Below are 20,276 nucleotides of genomic sequence, written 5' to 3'. Positions count from 1 at the left end.
TTTTTGAAAAAAGGAGTAATCTTGGCTTATCATTTCACTAAAATCCCTTTAATGCCAAAAATTATTGATTAACCTGCACTAATCATAGCACGTGGCAAAGAATCCACGTGTCATCAAAGAGATGCAGGTCTCCACGTCAGCATCTCTACACCACCCAACTTTTGATCCGGACCCAGACCCGAATTCGTAGCCGTATCCATATCCAGTCACCTCCTTCCTTTCATATATTTCTCTCTTTTTTCTCTCTCATTCTCATGGTAGTCAACAGGCACGTCCAGTAAATTATCGCCTAGATTTTTAGAGGGAAAAAAAAGGAGAAAAAATATATTATTAGAAAAACAAAATAGTAAAACATAACTCAAAATCTGAAAATACCGATAATAGCCTAATAATTCAGAGATTTGTGATAGAATAGCTCTTCTGCAAGCTGCTACATTCAACTGCCAATACATCTCCGATGCTCTCTGTCAACTTTAACGGCCATTTTCCATAATCGGCGACGTTATACAATTCAGTTTTATAACACTTAAGCGATTTCTGCTTCTTCGGGCGGAGCGGCGATGGCCGGCGGTGGTCCGAGAAATTATTCGGCGAATCCAAACGATTACAAGCTTCTAGAAGAAGTCGGTTACGGAGCTAGTGCAACTGTTTATAGAGCGATCTATCTTCCTTTCAATGAAGTCATCGCAGTCAAGTGCTTGGATCTCGATCGCTGTAATAGCAATCTGGTTTGTTCTCCTTTCCTACTCTATTTCTTCTGCTTTGAGTTTTTACTGATTGAAAATTTGATTTTGACTTGATTTGACTTGCGGATTAGATGCACTTTTAGTATATCTGAGTGGTTAGAACTGCAAATTTGGCTATGGAGATCATAGAGTTGAACGGACGATGCTTCAATTGTGATTCCCTTGTTTGCTTTGACTTGAATAGGTCAAATGTTTGTATTTCTTGTAATTTGTCAACGGCTAATGTAACAAGACTCATTAATTGGTAGCTCCAAGTGATGTTGATTTAACAAACTTACTGATTTTGTACGTGTATTGGTCCCTATAATAATTTTATAATGCTGGAAACAAATCAGTATTAACGCACTAACAGAAATATGGAGCGAGATTTAATTTGTGTGTAATCAGATTACAAAATACAATCAATTAACTAGGCTTATTTCCAAAGTGGCAGCTGTATTTACTTAACTTGTAGTAAGAATAACAGCGACTTGCATCGAGTGATAGATTGATCAACAATGAAATGGACAAAGAAACTTTGCAACAGTTCTCTTCTTAAATGTTCACTTGAATTACATCATCTAAGATCGACCTTTATCATGGGATCCGTGCGACAAATACTATCAAATCCCAGCTCCCAACAAGATACCACATCATCCCTATCTCCGCTAATTCTATTTTATCAAGGGATGCTAGCTATCAAAATTCAAAAAAGTTTTCTTTTTGGTTAGCTGATTTCTCTCTTAAAGCTCTTGTTCTATTTTTCACTATTAGAACACCACAACTTTCGTCTTTTTGAAATTATTATTCTCAAATGAATTGATCCTTCAATATCTTTTCCTTATTAATAAGGTAAATATAGAACTGGTACAAGCAATTAATAGTCCCCTGACTGTAACCAGCCTGAGGAAAATATTTGAGAGGAAGTATCCCGAAAGTAACCATGACCCTCTCTGCTAGGTCAATTTTCGTGCCACCCAGCATTTCTCTTTCACTTGTGACATTAGTTCATTTTGGCAGATAGGGTTTTCTTGAACTTGTATACTAGTACCTGGTACTAACATACGCACAACCTACACCTGCTCATATGGAAAACTGCTACATGCATTCTGCATCTCCAGTTTCACAAGATTATAGCATGAAGGACTGCTCTTGTTTATGGCATATTGCTAGTGTTCTGAAGTATAAGTTCTTTCCCTTTGTACATTTTAACTCTTCTCAGTAGTCAATCATTTACAGTTGGAACTCCTCCCCATGACCACCTCAAATTGTTGCTTTTAACATCACTGTAAAAAAGAGTATAACCTTGTTTTTTTTTTAAATAACCGAGAGCGATGGCACATGCCTTTGTTATACTCGGGACAAAAGTTTAGTTATAATTTTAGCTGGTTGTGGGTTGTATTGATGTGTGCATGTGTTCACCCACCAAAATTTATTTGGTCAGTGTTATCAAAGGTGAAAAACAAAGAAAGGTACCAAGTGTTTGGTGGGGTTTTGACTTTAACCGCACAAAGCGCAAGAAAAGCGTGATTTTTAGTGTAGTAAGGCCCAGGCAAGAAAAAGTATATTACAAGATAAAGTTACAATAAAAATAAAAAGTAGTTTTATGGGCTATAGAATTGGAAACTACAATAACTTAGCATATTCGGAGTAAAAGCCATATAAACAAGTTCAATCTAGTTGTAAATGTATGATTTTGAAGCAAGTTTCTAATTCAAATTATTGACATATTCTTTTTGTACTAAAGTTCTGATTTCATATCATAGTTTCTCCCATATTTTCATCCTTAAGTTGCTAACATATCCTAGTGGTCAATGAACTAAGTGCAAACTTCGGAGATTACAATTCAATCCCAACAAAGACAAAAAGCAGTAGGTGATTCTTTCTATCTGTCTAAGCCTTGGCAGTGGCAGACTATGTACCTATACTGGTTGGAGATAGCAGTACCCGGTGGAATAATCGAATTGCATGCAAGCTGGCCCGGACACCGGAATTATAAAAAGAAAAACATATCATATTGCTTTGAAAAGGATTTTTTTTTTGGGAAAGGAAAACATATCATATTGCTAATAATTATCTTTACTTATAAAAAAATAATATATAAGTTTATAAAATATATAAATTTGTTATCTATTTCTTGTCCTCTTTAAGACAGACCATTAAGGTGCGCGCTATGCCTGCACCAAAACGCCGCAAGTGGGGCGAAGTGACTAGCTTGCACTCCATTAAGTCTTAGAATTTACGCGCGCCTCAGACGAGCATTTAACAGTATAATAGTTAGGCTAAACATTTCTGTTTTTATTTTTTGTAATTTTTGGTTGGAATGTGGGAGCATGTTTGGGATTACTGGTAAATTGGTGAAGTTGTTGGCTGCACTCGCCATTGAGGAGGGAAGGGTGACTACACTCGCCTTCTCCCGAGCCCGCTATAACGGGATCCTCCTGACATTGGTGTCCACCTTTTTAATGGCTAACAACCCATATTGGAGAATTAATTAGGAAACTCTTATTTTGATTGAACAGTACAAAGACGAACTCATTTGGCTAAAAAACATTATTCACTACTCAACTTATTTGAATGTTAAGGACTAGCCCGTCAAATTGCTACTTCCACCAATTTTAGATTAAAAGTTTTGACTAGGAATCACTTTTTGGCATCTGATGTCGCTAGATAATTTCTTTTCCATGTTATTAGGGAATAATATATTTTCCGGAGTCTGTACATCCCCCCCCCCCCCCCCAACAAAAAAAAAAAAAAAAACCCACTCCCAAACCCAAAAGAAGGATAACACCTCATATTTTCTTTAACTGAGTAAACTATATTTTTACTTTTTTGGTTCATTATATGTTTCAGGTGGCCCAATTCTCTTCCATTAACAGCATTATGAATTAAAGAGTAACATATTCGAATATTAATACAGTAGACCCTTATGGTCCGGCCCTTCCCCGGACCCTGCGCATAGCGGGAGCTTAGTGCACCGGGCTGCCCTTTCAATCAATAAATCCCAGAACTAGTTGCTCTGTGTATTGCGAATTTGTTTTGCTGGTCTAGACTGTACCCTATCAACATTGATCATCTTTTGGATTTCATTAGTTCTTTAGATCTGGCTTAGCCAATTATGTATAGGAGCCGGAATATTTTTTGTAAGCTCAAATGCCAAATCATGTACTTCTTGCATCTTCTTGATGCCATCTATTGAAATCACTTACTTTATCAAAAAAATAAAATAAAAAATCCCAGAACTAGTTGGAATCAATTAACTATATGAATCCTCTTTATTCATTCTACTCTATTCAGGCTCATTTATTTCACCGTTCAACAATTTCTTTTTTAGGACAAATCAGAGGTTCTCCGTTCTCTAAAAATAGATGTTTTCTAAGTCTCACATTTATCACTCGTACAAATCTATCCAAACTAAAAATACAAGTGTGACAGTAACAACTCAACCTTAATCGCATTGTGTGGATCTTTTGCTTAAAAGGTTCTGTTTTTAGCTAAGGTTGCATGCATTTCGAGAGATTGTAAGTCTTTTGAGAAAAGTTCTCTCGACGTGATTTGTGTTCCTTTTTGAGGAGTAGAAGTATCAAGGAAGGCTTCTTATAGTTACAAGTTGAGGTGTCACATTATAAAGACTGTTCTTGTAATTGCTTTTCTATTTGGATCTATCATGCTGCTATTTTTGCAATAGTCAGTTGAAAGAATTTACTTCTTCACAGGATGACATTCGCAGGGAAGCTCAAACGATGAGTTTGATAGACCATCCTAATGTAATAAAGTCATTCTGTTCGTTTGTTGTTGATAGCTACCTTTGGGTGGTGATGCCCTTCATGGCCGAGGGTTCTTGTCTGCATCTCATGAAGATAGCATATCCAGATGGATTCGAAGAATCCGCTATTTGTTCTATGTTGAAGGAAACTCTCAAGGCTTTGGAATATCTCCATCGACATGGGCACATCCATCGAGATGTTAAGGTTTGTTAAAACTGATGTTCCCTTGTCGCTGATCCTCAAATTTGCAATATTTGTGGTTTCTGTACCACTTTTTTCTCATTGCAGGCTGGGAATATATTGCTGGATACTAATGGGATAGTAAAGCTGGGGGACTTTGGTGTTTCAGCATGCATGTTTGACAGTGGTGATAGACAGCGGTCTAGGAATACCTTTGTAGGAACTCCGTGCTGGTGAGCATATAAGCATCCTTTTGGTCAATTTCCACTCATCAGTATTTGTTTCTATGGAACATGTCTATCAACTACTTTTATTTTGTAGGATGGCACCAGAAGTTCTGCAGCCTGGAACTGGATATGATTTCAAGTGAGTTTTCTTTGTCGTGAGTAAGGTCTTGATGGTTTCATATGATATGATGTAAATATTCATTTAGTTGTTGACTGAGAGCTATTTGACAAAGCTGAAGTCTGAATTCCGACTGAAATTGTATCATTGGGTGATTTTAGCTACTGAAATTTTCATACTGAAGGGTATTAAGTTTACGTATTTTAATCCTGTCACTGAATTCAAATCTAAAATATCCTCTTGAATATTTGTTGAAACTATAACTGGAAGTATATTAATTTTGTCACTAGATAATGCTAGCTAGAGTTTATGTACTTATTCATGTTGTAATGATGAAGGATCCATCATGCCTGAAGAAATGATGTAAGCATTTTTATTCATGAAACTTGCTTTTGGATATGTGGTTTTTCAGACTTCAGTGATAACTAGACTTTGTTTCACTTGAACATTGAAAGTATTAAGTGAATTTTTGTTTATGGTATAAAGAAGTCTAAATTATTATCACTTAAATTGGTCAGGTTAGGTGCTTAGAAGAAAAAAAAGTTATCAAACAGGCCCTAAGATGAGAATTCTGAATTGTCTACATTTTGTGCTTGTCTGGATGATGTGTTGGTTTACTTATACAGTGTTACTGGGAATATTATTATGATTGTTGCAAGAGACATTAATTTTCTTCCTTCTACAGGGCTGACATTTGGTCACTTGGAATAACTGCCCTGGAGTTGGCTCATGGTCATGCACCATTTTCAAAGTACCCTCCAATGAAGGTATATATATATACATTTCCAAGAGGGTTCAACAATAATATTTTAGCTTTGTGCTTGAGTATGCATTATTTTAAGTTACCCTCTGCTCTCTTGCCACAGGTTCTACTGATGACAATACAGAATGCCCCTCCTGGACTTGATTATGACCGAGACAAAAAATTCTCCAAGGTAATGGTATTGCTTATTGCCAATTTCATTTACATATGTTCAAAAGATATTTGAATATGTTGCTTTGCTATGTGCTTCAGTCTTTATCTTGTGGTCATGTATGGAAATGAAAAAGAGTTTTTACTTGTCGTAACAGTCATTCAAGGAAATGGTTGCAATGTGCTTGGTGAAAGATCAAAATAAAAGGCCAACCGCTGAGAAGTTGTTGAAGCATTCTTTTTTCAAAAATGCCAAGCCTCCAGAGCTTTCTGTAAAGAAACTTTTTGCTGACTTGCCACCACTTTGGCATCGAGTTAAAGCTCTGCAGGTATTTCATAAGAGGATTGTTCTAAGGGTTCATTATTTTTCCTACTTAGCATTGTTTAATGTTGCTTGATGAAATCATTGCAGCTTAAAGATGCTGCGCAGCTAGCTTTGAAGAAAATGCCTTCTTCCGAGCAGGAAGCATTGTCACAGGTTTGATGCAATTGTTCTGTCAATGGCATTGTTCATTAGTGCGCAATGGTTATACCATCTATATTTTTGTGCATTTATTTATTGCAGTAGCTACCATGCTATTTTTCTGTAAGCGAAAATGTCCAACAGAGTGATGTATATATGTGGTCCAGAATTGGTTTTCCATCTTTGATAAGAAAATTTAGTCAGCCACTCAATTATGAATTCCAGAACTTAGGATCTCCATTTTGCTCTTTTGAACTTTATGCATTCCATGAAAATCTCAGATACAAATATACAATTGGTTAGAGAATACAATTGGCTAATTTTAACTGTCAACTTCATTCTGTTGGTTCTTTTATTCTTTTAGAAAATTCTATAGTTTCTTTTCTTCTACTGTTTCGATCTTTGGACTTTGGAGAGGGATATTATGTTGATGATGTACTTCACGTTTCTAAAGAAAAAACAAAAAGGATGGTGATGATGTACTCAAATTATGTATTTACGTTCCTAGCTGAAATTGTTGCTACTTGCATTGTGTCTATGGCTAGTTTTTTTATTTTATAAAAGCAAGTAAAGTATTTTCCTTCATCTTTTTTCTCTTTTGCAGTGTCTACTTTGTGCCTGTAGGCTAATCTTATTCTTTTCAATTTTCTTTATCTGTAGCATCTGAGAGTGAACATAATCAGGAGTTCCCTTCTTTAAATTTTTTCCTTTTGTTTTGACTTTTTGGAAACAGCCTCTCTAACCTCACAAGGTAGGGGTAAGGTCTGCATACACACTACCCTCCCCTGACCCCACAGTGTGGGATAATACTGGGTATGTTGTTGTTTTAACTTTTTGTTCTTCACAGAGTGAATACCAACGGGGAGTTAGCGCCTGGAACTTTGATCTGGAGGATTTGAAGCTTCAAGCTTCACTGGTATGTATGTGAGGGAGGTCTCTTTGTGTCTGATAAAGATACCCGTTCACTTCTGCTCCATGATTTTTGCCATCCCAAATTTGAATTGGTTTGACTTTCGCTGTGGCAGGTACAGGACGATGACGAAATACAAGAAATTAAGGAAGAAGATGAAGCCATGAAAGCTTATATGAACTACAAGGTCTTTTGTAGTCTTTTGCTATAGTTTTCTAGTCTATTTTCAAGCTATTAATATCGGCTTAGATCTATATTTAGCCTTTTTTTTCTTTAGCCATATCATCCTGTACGTGAATTCTTCTCCTATTTGCAGGAAAAATCTATTGCATCACCATATGCTGGAAAACAGATCCCGAGAAAAGATCCGATTGCCAGGTATATGTGTCACTCTTTTTGTCCAGGCACAAAAAAATTGTCGTAGAAAGATATCAAATTAGTTGCTGTTAGTTTGCAAGGGGGAATCTGACTCCTTATTCTGAATTCCGAAGTGTTAAAGAGTTGAATTCCTTGGTACTTTTAGGAGTTAGAACGAGTTAAACCATCTTGAGACCAAATGTTGTACTCCTCCTCATTTTAAATAGCCGTATTTTCTGGATGGGTGTTTAAGTTGTTAATATAACTTAAAGCATATTGTATTGATGTAATAAAATATTAAAGTAATGCCTGAAAATTAGCATGCTTCAGGAAACATCATATTAAAGTTCAAAATTTGGATAATTAACCAAATATGTATTATAAATGCTGTAAAATATTTATCTTACTGAATGGTGTCAAACATTTTGGAATGTCCCAAATAACTAAGCATGTCATAGAAATAGAGGTGCAGGATGTATGTGTTTTTTCTTGTTAAATTTTGTTCTGAGATTCCATATTGATTTTTTTGAAGTTAGTTTATCCATGATGTTCTCTCTTCTGGAGAGAATATTTTTTCCTGTGGAACCAAGTACCAACCAGATGTTCTCAACGTAATAATTTGTCTTCTACAAAAGATCAAAAACATCAGCGTATTTAATGAGAACTAACTGCTCTCCCCTGGAGAGAATGTTAATAAGGGTTTTGTCATCATCACCAAAATATGATAATGCAGGTAACTATTATGCATGGGCTATGATCAGAAGATCAAAAACATCAGCATATGTTTTTAAACTGCTCTCCCCTGGAGAGCATATTAATAATGGTTTTGTCATCATCACTAAAATATGATAACGTAGGTAATAGTTATGCATGGGCTATGATTATGTGAGCCACTAATTAAAATTTTGTTTTTGGTCAAAGTAGGCCTTGGAGTATTATAATCTCAATTGAATTCTCGTTGATACATTTTTTCCAGTGAGCAAGAAAGTGTTGGTGAAGTGCCATTAGCTGAATATGAGATCAAGAATGGAAAAGATCTGGAAAGTAGTCAACTGGATTCTGATCATTGGGAGAAAAATGGACTAAAGAAGAACGCATCAAAAACAGAGTTGCCGCCCCTAACCTCTGAGAAGGATGCTTTACCGGTCAAGAATAGAACTCAAACCCCAAAAGCTCGTCAAAGTCAGAGTGGACCACTTATGGCTGGTGTTGTACTAAGTCACTCGGCATCAGAAAGAGCTCGGAACTCTGAAAGGTTTGCTACGACTCATTGCTTTCTTATTCCGCTGTATCTTACATTGCACCAAGACAACTTATCAAAAGAAAAACGTTACATCAAAACATCTTTGTGTACCATCTTGGTACATTATCAATAAATTACTTTACCTTATTAAAAAAAACATTGCACCAAAACAACTTGAAATATGAAGCTTCATTAATATTCAGGAATCAAATAGCCTTTCCCTTCAGTCCATATTCAGCTGCGGGGTGAAAAGGAATTGGTAAGAATCGAAAGCTCAAACTTGGTCTCTCTACCATCTATCTGGCAGGTGCCGGATTTTTTTCTTAGATTGTTATTACTTCGTTGGAATGAGAAGATTTCCATGAGAAGGAATTCTCACTGGCATTTTCTCTAAAATTAGTGTGTTGAATACATGTTATATAGGCTAATTTCGGCATATGAAATAATCCAAATACACCGAAATCATTCTACATTGTAATTCATTGTGCTTTCTTGGAGCATTTGCACATCGAAGTATGAGATTATTCTTTTGTCTGGACAATTGCTATCAAAATGGGAACTTTCAGTGAGGTAACATATGTTTCTTTTGCAGAAGTGAAATTGAAAACCAACAACCAGGAGATAAAGCTCATCAAGTGCGAAGAGCACCCAGCTTCAGTGGCCCCTTAATGCTTCCTAACCGAGCTTCAGGAAATAGTTTATCAGCTCCAATTAAATCATCTGGGGGTATTAATGCTCTCAAGACAAGTTCATTTTGCTATTGTGTGTATGACTATTGGTTTATAGGGAAAATCTAGGTGACATCCTAACTAAGGGTTTTGCAGTAATTATAATTTTTATCTGTTCAGGATTCAAAGATTCTTTGGATGACAAGTCAAAGCCGAACTTGGTTCAAATAAAAGGCCGTTTTTCTGTAACATCGGAAAATGTAGATCTTGTGAAGGTAAATCATATTTTTACATGCTCTTTCTTCTAGGTGACTATTGGCTAACTTAAATATGTATGTTAGGATATTCCGTTATGTACAGTGCCTCGACGATCTTCCCAAGTAAGTGGTGTAGTGTTGCCTTTTGATTCAAAAGAACACAATGTTTCATTCCTATAGTATCTTTGACCCGATTTCTGTGATTCCCAGGGATCACCACTTAGGAAGTCTGCTAGTGTTGGAGAATGGCTGGTCGAATCTAAACAGATGGTGTGTGTATTATCCCTTTCTTTACTACTGCAGTTAAATGATGGAATATGTTAAAACTTTTGAGCCCCACCTTAATGGGCTATTTTGTCTTAACCAAGTGAAAAGAGCCGTGAAAAACGAAGAACTAATTGACCTAATAATCAATTTTTTGATCAATTTTCAGCCACCCTGTCAACCACCGAAGGATCTTGGCCTTAATAATGTTCCTGCTTCAGTTCTCATGCCTCACCTACAAAATCTTTTTCAACAGACGTCAATCCAACAGGTAAGGCATCCGTGTATGGTAGGGATGCAAGATCACTCCCCCTCCGCCCAAACAAAACAAAAACAAGAAAGGAAATGGGGACGAGTCACTAATTCAATTCTATTTCTCTGGTTCTTCTAACTTCTTATTTCTACTGCTTTTGTTATCAGGATCTCATTGTAAATCTATTGAGTAGCTTGCAACTATCTGAGTCAGGAGATTGTAAGTAAACAAGAAAGAAATCTCTAATGCCCTTATGTAATGAAACATGTCTACCAATAGTAACATGGATTCAGGTTTACTTAATTGAAATTTCTTATTCTATCTCAGCTTCTCAAAATGGAAAGTTACCTCCCCTACAGCGCCCAGAGAACAACGGAACTGTAAGTACATGTCTTTGCTTTGAAAATATGTTAGCTTTAAGAATTTAGAAGCTGCAAATGTTTATGTGGAGCTCCATTAAATGTATTGTACACATTTCTTTCCAATGCATCTTACAGGACAGCAAAACTATCAGGTTGTGTTCAAGCTATGAAAATTATTGTGTAGAATATATGAAACTACTTCTCCTATTTTAAGACTGTCCTCCATTTGATATACACCATACTGATAATACCAAGCTCCTAAATTGCTTGGAAGAATTTCCTTGTACCTGCTGTGCTTCCTGCTAATTTCCATGCAATAGGTCCTTGAAACCTAAGTGGACGTGGAGAAATCATTTGCAACTTGCTCAATCTTTTTCCCCATTCTGCTTCAGTTACCCATTTGTTTCTTACCTTTCTCCCTTTCAAAATCTTTCTTTAATGATCCTTGTGCTGAATCATTCTTCCATCTGAATGCAAGATGTTTGCAATCGGACAGTGTATTTTATCAACGGTATCCTGACAGACACTGTACCTATATAGTTGATTCATAAGGATGCTGAAATGTTTGATTTTTAATCTATTTATCATATCTTGATTGACAATAGGATGCCTCAGCCATCTGGTTTTCTTCATGTTTCTTGTCAGTTTGTTTCAAGTAAACTACACACAGAAATCAAACTTCAGGAGTTCACCAACTATTATTGCTTAATTCTTGAGAAACTGGAATATGTGCTTGACGGAGTTTTCTGGATAAAGAATTTTGTACATTCAACTGTTTATATTAGAAGTGAGAAAGACAAGAAGTAAATAAACTGAGTATTGATAATAAAGAGGAAATGGTAAGAGCGCAGCGCATGATGTGTAGGTTAGGTGCACGGCAGTTGAACCCTGCCGCAAACAGAAGCCTGGTATTTAAGTGGAGAAGGGTTGAGCGCCAGGCTCATTAGTTCTGAACCACGCCTCACTAGCTCCCGGGGATATCTTGTTTTTTTAAAAAAAGAGTTAATAAGAGGAGATTTTGCTATATGTCTGCGCACATGTATACAGTCTGATGTATTATTTGGATGGTTGACTTGTCCTACTTAAGAAGATGTTTTTCATTAACCTAGAATTGTTATGTGTGTCTGGGCTAATAAAAAATATATATTTATGTTTTTTTTTAACCCCTTTAATTGCCATATCGCGTAACCAATACTCCATTTTGTTCCTGTCATCTATGATCTCATCACAAGGTGTTTCTATTATCTTTTGCCTCGTTTTCTCTAGCCTCTTACTCCACAGAGACTAGCAACAACAACAACAAAAAACCCAGTAGTTTCCCACAAGTGGGGTCTGGGGAGGGTAAGATGTACGCAGCCTTACCCCTACCCCATAGAGACTAGAAAGTAAATAAAATATATTATTGATTGCTGCTGATAATTTTATGGGAGTTCTAATGTTAACACTTTTAAAGTATTCATCTTGTGCATCTGTCATAGAGACTAGCAACAACAACAACAAACCCAGTAGTTTCCCACAAGTGGGGTCTGGGGAGGGTAAGATGTACGCAGCCTTACCCCTACCCCATAGAGACTAGAAAGTAAATAAAATATATTATTGATTGCTGCTGATAATTTCATGGGAATTCTAATGTTAACACTTTTAAAGTATTCACTTGTGCATCTGGCATCATTGGGATGCCCCCAGTACTACTTGGTACGCAACCCAAATGTTTTGATCAAGACTGTTTCGTTTTGCAGGTTGAAGCAGCTGTTTCTGAGAGGGAGAAGCTATTGCTAGTCAAAATATCTGAGCTTCAGGCTAGGTTAGCCCGCTGCACACACAAATCAACTGTGGTCATGCTTCTCTCAGTTCTATGTACAATTTTTAATTGAAGAACTGATCTTCTCTCTACTTTGCAGGATGATTAATTTGACAGATGAATTAACTGCAGAAAAATTAAAATACTGGCAGGTAAGTGCACCCTCAGTTTCTTCAATGCAAAGGTCTATCTAATTTTAATTGGATTTAAGAAAAAAAGAAAGGATAACAAGAGGTCTATTGTGGTTAAACATACACCAAACTACTTTCTGGACAATAGGAGCAGAAAAAAGTAAAAAGAGGGGAGGAGAAAAGAAAATGCACAGCTTTCTAAGGTTGTGAGTACCAATTGGGTGAGTTGAAGGAGAAGAGGAGGGCAAAACAATGCTTTATAATCTTCTTCTTTCAGTTTCCTGACCTTTCCCAAAGAAGGATCGTTGCAAAAATATGACTAGTGTCTCCAAAATTCTTAAACATTTCTTTTCCTCCCAAACATGAGAAAAAGAAATTCTGGGGAATGTTTTCATAAATAATAATAATAACTAAAAGAACACCAATGACGTGGAGATATCTCTTTTACTTGATGAAGTTCAGGTTCAAAAACTAGGCCTTAAGTAGCAACTGTGAGAAGGCACGGGAGAAAATATGTTATTGATATTGGATCAACAATACAATATAAGAGGTCCTTATTTATAGCTATACTATACAAGGACATACTACTCTTCTACCAATGTGGGACAATACTACACTATATACATGCTGTAAACTAACACTCCCCCTCAAGCAGGTGCATACAAATCATATGTACCGAGCTTGTTACATATATAACCAATACGAGGACCAGTGAGAGACTTGGTGAAAATATCTGCAAGTTGATCATTCGACCTCACAAACTTTGTAGCAATCTCTCCTGTAAGTATCTTTTCTCTGACGAAGTGACAATCAATCTCAATGTGTTTAGTTCTCTCATGGAACACCGGATTTGATGCAATATGAAGGGCAGCTTGATTATCGCACACAAGTTCCATCCGACTGATTTCACCAAATTTCAACTCCTTGAGCAATTGTTTGGTCCAGACTAGCTCACATGTTGCCATAGCCATTGCTCGATATTCTGCTTCTGCACTAGACCGACCAACTACATTCTGTTTCTTGCTCTTCCAGGACACCAAATTTCCTCCTACTAAAATACAATATCCAGACGTAGAACGTCTATCAGAAGGTGATCCTGCCCAATCAGCATCTTAGTATCCAATGATCTGCTCATGACCTCGATCCTCAAAGAGTAACCCTTTGCCTGGAGCTGATTTTATATATCGAATAATGCGGACAACTGCATCCCAATGACTATCACATGGAGAATTCATAAACTGACTTACATCACTCACAGGATAAGAAATGTCGGGTCTAGTCACTGTGAGATAATTTAATTTTCCAACCAGCCGCCTATAGCTTGCAGGATCGCTAAGCGGCTCCCCCTGTCCTGGCATAAGTTTAGAATTCGGATCCATCGGAGTGTCAACAGGTCTGCAACCTATCATCCCCGTCTCTTTAAGAATGTCTAAAGCATATTTTCTTTGAGAAATAACAATACCTGAGCTAGACTGGGCAACCTCAATACCTAAAAAGTACTTCAATCTGCCTAGATCCTTAGTTTGGAAGTGCTGGAAGAGATGCTGCTTCAGATTGGTAATACTATCCTGATCATTGCCAGTAATAACAATATCATCAACATAGACTACCAGATAAATACAGAGACTTGAAGCAGAGTGCCGATAAAACACAGAGTGATCAGTTTCACTACGAATCATGCCAAATTCCCGGATAACCGTGCTGAACTTACCAAACCAGGCTCGAGGAGACTGCTTTAGACCATAAAGTGACTGACGCAAGCGACATACAAGGCCACGAGACTCCCCCTGAGCAACAAAACCAGGTGGTTGCTCCATATAAACCTCATCCTCAAGATCACCGTGAAGAAAGGCATTTTTAATGTCCAGCTGATAGAGGGGCCAATGACGAACCGCAGCCATGGATAGAAAAAGGCGGACTGAAGCCACTTTAGCCACGGGAGAGAAGGTATCACTGTAATCGAGCCCAAATATCTGAGTATATCCTTTGGCAACAAGACGGGCCTTAAGTCGATCAATCTGTCCATCGGGACCAACTTTGACTGCATAAACCCAACGACAACCAATAGTAGATTTACTTGAGGGAAGAGGAACAAGCTCCCAAGTACCACTTGTATGTAAAGCAGACATCTCGTCACTCATAGCCTGTCGCCATCCTGGATGAGACAACGCTTCACCTGTAGACTTAGGGATGGAAACCAAGGACAAAGAAGATATAAAAGCATAATGGGGAGATGACAAACGATGATAGCTCAAACTGACATAATGAGGATTAGGGTTAAGTGTGGTCCGTATATCTTTCCGAAGTGCAATCGGTGTATTAGGAGCAGGGTCCGCAGCAGGAGCAGGGTCAGGTGCAGGACGAGAACCAGTTGGGCGTGATGGAAGACGCAAACGACGATGATAAGTCAAGAGTGGTGTTCCTGTGGCTGGGGAACTAGGGGGAACAACACTAGACTCCTCAACGGTTGGTATGGATGAAACCTCTGTGGTCGAAGGTGGAGGAGGAGCTATAGTAAACTCCTCAAAGGTCGGTATAGGTAAGACCTCAGATATATCATGGTGGTCAGCAGAGGTAAAGAAAGGTTTAGACTCAAAAAATGTGACGTCAGCTGACATAAGGTACCTACGAAGATCTGGAGAATAACAACGATATCCTTTCTGAACACGAGAATAACCAAGGAAGACACACTTGAGAGCACGAGGAGCTAACTTATTTTTCCCAGGGACTAAGTTATGAACAAAACACGTGCTCCCAAAAACACGAGGTGGAAGAGAGTATAAGGGTGACTGGGGAAACAATACTGAATGCGGAATCTGATTCTTGATGGGAGATGAAGGCATCCGATTAATCAAATAACAAGCTGTGAGAACTGCATCGCCCCAAAAACGCAACGGAACATGAGATTCAATTAGAAGTGTGCGAGCAGTCTCAATAAGGTGCCTATTCTTTCTCTCAGCAACCCCATTTTGCTGAGGGGTATAAGGACAAGATGTCTGATGAATAATTCCCTGAGAAGTCATAAACTGCTGAAATTGAGAAGATAAATATTCTAAGGCATTATCACTGCGAAAAATGCGAATAGAAACACCAAATTGGTTTTTGATTTCAGCACAGAAACTCTGGAATATAGAAAATAACTCAGAACGATCTTTCATTAAGAAAAACCAAGTACATCTTGAATAATCATCAATGAAACTGACAAAATAACGAAATCCCAAGGATGAACTGACTCTACTAGGACCCCATATATCAGAATGAACTAAGGAGAAGACAGACTCTGCATGACTCTCAACACTACGCGAAAAGGAGGCTCGGGTATGTTTCCCAAGTTGACACGACTCACAATCTAATGTAGACAAACTAGATAAACTAGGCACCATCTTCTGAAGTTTGGATAAACTCGGATGTCCTAAACGTCTGTGGATTAGATCTGGAGGATCTGTAACTAGACATGTTTTGGAAGGACTGAGTGAGTTAAGGTAGTAAAGGCCTTCTGATTCACATTCTGTACCAATTGTCTGTCCCGTACTGTGGTCCTGCATAATAAAAGAATCGTCAATAAAATATATACCACAATAGAGGGCACGAGTCAAACGACTAACAGATGCAAGACTAAAAGGACAGTCAGGGACATAAAGAACGGAATCTAGGGTGATAGAAGACAAGGGGGATTAGCTTGTCCAACTCCTTTTGCCTTAGTTTGACATCCATTGGCTAAAGTAATAGTGGGAAGAGACTGTGAATATGCAATATTTGACAAAAGTGATATATTACCAGAGATGTGATCAGAAGCGCCGGAGTCCATGACCCATGGGCCAAGAGTGCTAGACTTGGAAACACAAGCAAAAGAATTACCAGAAACAGAAGTATCAGTCTGAGCAACTGAGGCTACTTGTGGAGATGTCTGCTTACTTGCTCGATACTGAAGGAGCTCATTATATTCTTCTTTAGATAAAGAAAATCCTTGGTTACCTGGAGTCTCTGTCTGAGCAATGTAAGCATTTTTGGGTGGACGACCATGTAAGGAATAACACATTTCACGAGTGTGTCCAAATTTGTGACAATAAGAACACTTGGGTCTAGATCTTCCAAAACGACCTCCTCCTCGTCTATGCTCCATAGTTTGAGATGCCCGAACATCCATTGTCTGGGATGCAAGAACAGAGGAATCAAGTATCTGTGATGAGATCACTGGTGGACTTGGTGCTGCAGCTAGGCGGAGTAATCGAGAGAATAATTCATCAACTGTCGGGACAGACGGACTAGCCAAAATCTGGTCGCGTACTGAATCAAGATCATTAGGAAGTCCAGCGAGGGTAAGAACGAGAAACATCTTTTGTCGCTGCTCTTGTTGTTTTTCCACACTAGCAGAAACTGGCATCAACTTCTCAAATTCCTCCATGACTGCCTGTACTTGACCCAAGTAAGTAGACATATCCAATTCCTGCTTCTTTAAGTTTGTCATCCGTGATATCACATCATAGAAGCGAGATATGTCATTAGTGTATAAGGTGCGTGCCTTTGCCCAAACCAAATAACATGTCTGGAATGGACGAAACAAGGGCATCAACTTGGAATCAATAGATCGCCACAAGATGCTACATAACTGAGCATCGATTTTTGCCCAAAGTGCTATTGCCTTTTCATCTCCATCGCTAGACTGTTTGATTAGATGATCTTGAACACCTTGACCTCTACACCATAACTCGACAGATGAAGCCCAAGCTAAGTAGTTTGAACCTCCCATTAAAGGTTTCGAGGTAATAATAGCACTAGAGCTTCCAGAACTCATGTTTCTAGACCCAAAAGCATCAAATCCCAAAGACATTGTTGCAAATTATTACCAAATAGGAGAAAGAATCAACTGTAATCCAATAAAACAGTGTACGGAAACACAAAAACAGAATACTGAAAAACTGTAGCTGCCGGAATCTACTGTAGCTGTCGGAATAGTACTGTAGCTGCCGGAAAAAACTCAAAGTTGTCGGAATGAAATGAAAACAGTAGGGGTAGGATCGGAATTACCAGGCGACCCAACTGTTCTGAAGGAAGATTTTCAAAAAATGGCCGGAAGTGGTCGTACGCGCCGGCGCGTGAGCTCACGCGCGTGAGCTTCTGGTGGCGAGTGGAGGCGCGTGAGGAGGCTGCTGCCGGAGTTTTTCACTGGGGTTTGGTCGCCGAACAGTGACGACTCTTGTGGTAGTGTTGGATTTTGTACAACACTGACAGAAATGAAGCAGATAGAAAACAGCCTTAAAAAATACTGATTTCTCTTTCCCGGAATCGCTGGAATTTATGCACAGCGATAAGTCTCTCACAATTGCTCTGATACCATGTGAGAAGGCACGGGAGAAAATATGTTATTGATATTGGATTATGTTATTGATATTGGATTAACAATACAATACAAGAGGTCCTTATTTATAGCTATACTAGGACAATACTACACTATATACATGCTGTAAACTAACAACAACAATTGAAAGAAAGTAGGGAGGGACGGACGAACGGAAGAGGTTTATTAACAGTATCTCAGTGTTTGCTCATTTATTAACAATGATTTTTAATCTGCTACCAGTTGCAACAGCGGTTAAATGCCATGTCAAATTGCGGAGACGATGGGGACAGAAGAGAATTGGAATCGTGATGCCAAATGATACTTTTCAAGTGTAAAACACCGTGTATATTCAGGTGTCTATTTGATGTTGCTATAGCAGACAGTTTTGAAATCTTCTCTCGCAGGTAAATGCCTTGATGGATTTTATCAGTGTCATTCGCTTTTGCAGGTTGAGGTATAGGAAGAGGCAGGCTGTACTATTCTTATGTCGCTGAATCATGCGCTTGTCCTAGTTGAATAGCTCATGTGGAAGAATCCATCTCCAAGTGACAATAAGCAAAATAATCAGTGGATAGATAATTTCTTCATTTGTTTGATGAGTACGAGCTGAAAACAAGCTTTTTGTGCAGATTCACGTCTTCCAATCAAAGGGATTATTTATTTAGATATAGAAGATCGCGGAGAAGGCTCGGCGGGGAGAGGAAGGCAGAGGGTGGGGGTTGGGGATTGAGTTCTGTCCATTTTAATTGTAGATCCTTAGTTTATGTTGTAATCTGAATTGCAAAATTAAGTTGTAATTTTGTAACATATATCAATCAATGTGACCATGAATGTATTCAATAATGCTTATAGCTTCTCAAGCATCCCTCAAGCTGGTCGATGCCTGACATAATTTCATTTCTCTCCTTTCTTATTACGTCACTTGTGACATAATTTTGTATCTATTATCCTTTTGAAACTTTACTTTTTCGTGGCGTCGGACCAGTTAAACTTCTGAAGGTGTTCATTAGTTTTTCTTTTCTTCTTATCGTCTTATATTTAGGGAAGTGTAATATGTACCAGCTAGCTGTATTTTTTTAAAATCAAAATAGTTAGCATTTATTTCCTTGACAAGAGTGGATTGCTCTAGTGGTGAGCATACTCCACTTTCAACCAAGAGGTTGTGAGTTCGAGTCACTCCAAGAGCGGCAAGGTGGGGAGTTCTTGGAGGGAGGGAGCCGAGGGTCTATCGGAAACAGCCTCTCTACCTCAGGGTAGGGGTAAGGTTTGCGTACAAATTATCCACCCCACTATTGAGATTATACTGGGTTGTTGTTATTTCCTTGAATGGTGATGTTATGTTAAGCTGCACAAAACTAAATGCTATTAAACAAAGATTAGAAATAATTTGGAAACTTACTGATAGTTTGTTGATTAGATACACAATTTAGTTTTTCTTTGGTTGGTAAAACAAACATCTACAGTGAATAATTACGCTTTTGGACATCATTTTAGGTTTACGTCCTTTCCTTGTTACTACTTTAGCCATCGTATGTTTGTTCAAAAGTTGCACTATTTGGAATTTTCCCCCAAAACATGCATTTTTGGCTCAGTTTCAATGGTGTGTTAATATGCAAAAAGCAATTGTAGGGTACAAGATAAGGATAAAGACGAAGCCCTCAATAACACAGGTGATAAGTTGCCTGCCACTTATAAGTCGCATTTGTTGGCGGGAGGCTGGAGCTTATTACTCGCATTTGTTGAATGAGATTTATGGATGTCGAGTGCGATTTATGTCGCTAATACAAACATTCCTCGAAATTTTCCCCATTTTAATTCCTATTTGGACTTCCTAATTAGTTTCATCCACATTTTTCTTTTCAAAATTTACTCTTCATTTATAATTTTTCGATAGAGAATGATTTATCCCACAAAAAAATATTCCTACACAGTGTAACGAATTATTTTTCAATGAAGCATGTCACATATTTACTAAGGTCTAAAATGATTCAAAATCACTATTTAGTAGACATATGCATCAACCAAAAAAAAGGAGGTTTTGAAGTTGAAGTTAAAAAAGAGAGTTTGGAAGTATAAGAAATTGACAATCATTAATTATACATGGGTTATTATCAAAGGAATTTAAGTCACAATTGTCTATATTTTTTTTATCTAGACGAATTAAATTTTGAAATTAAAATCTATATATAACTAATAAAACTGATTAGTGACCATAATCACATTTGACATAGGCCGGTTAGATAGTAGGAAATGTGACTTATAACAAAAAATTGTATGCGACTTATAAGTTGCAATT

The 20,276-nt window shown here is 37.8% G+C and overlaps 1 protein-coding gene across 6 annotated transcripts; it reads left to right on the top strand.

The window, feature by feature from the left end:
• Window positions 1-194: 194 nt before the first annotated feature.
• LOC107820762 (uncharacterized) lies at window positions 195-18,896 on the top strand. Of its 6 annotated transcripts, none has more exons than XR_012705869.1 (24): window positions 195-728; window positions 4,442-4,696; window positions 4,781-4,905; window positions 4,994-5,038; window positions 5,703-5,784; window positions 5,884-5,952; window positions 6,089-6,259; window positions 6,343-6,408; window positions 7,241-7,309; window positions 7,419-7,490; window positions 7,620-7,681; window positions 8,637-8,915; window positions 9,496-9,629; window positions 9,752-9,846; window positions 9,913-9,951; window positions 10,039-10,098; window positions 10,262-10,363; window positions 10,513-10,564; window positions 10,673-10,725; window positions 12,447-12,511; window positions 12,609-12,660; window positions 18,221-18,333; window positions 18,429-18,525; window positions 18,610-18,896. XR_012705869.1 is itself a non-coding variant. In XM_075246102.1 (23 exons), the coding sequence occupies exons 1-22, from the start codon at window positions 561-563 to the stop codon at window positions 18,287-18,289; spliced, it is 2,184 nt and encodes a 727-aa protein (XP_075102203.1). In that variant the 5' UTR covers window positions 195-560; the 3' UTR covers window positions 18,290-18,333; window positions 18,429-18,896. The 6 variants fall into 6 exon arrangements, 3 of the variants coding, with proteins under 3 accessions (XP_075102203.1, XP_075102204.1, XP_075102205.1); XR_012705870.1 differs by having other exon boundaries at window positions 18,411-18,525; XR_012705871.1 differs by lacking the exon at window positions 9,913-9,951.
• Window positions 18,897-20,276: the final 1,380 nt, after the last annotated feature.

This window comes from Nicotiana tabacum, chromosome 23 (genome assembly GCF_000715075.1).
Source record: "Nicotiana tabacum cultivar K326 chromosome 23, ASM71507v2, whole genome shotgun sequence".
NCBI classification, from domain to species: Eukaryota; Viridiplantae; Streptophyta; class Magnoliopsida; order Solanales; family Solanaceae; genus Nicotiana; species Nicotiana tabacum.
The sequence above is the reverse complement of the archived record's forward strand: the minus strand, read 5'-3'. Positions and strand labels throughout refer to the sequence as shown.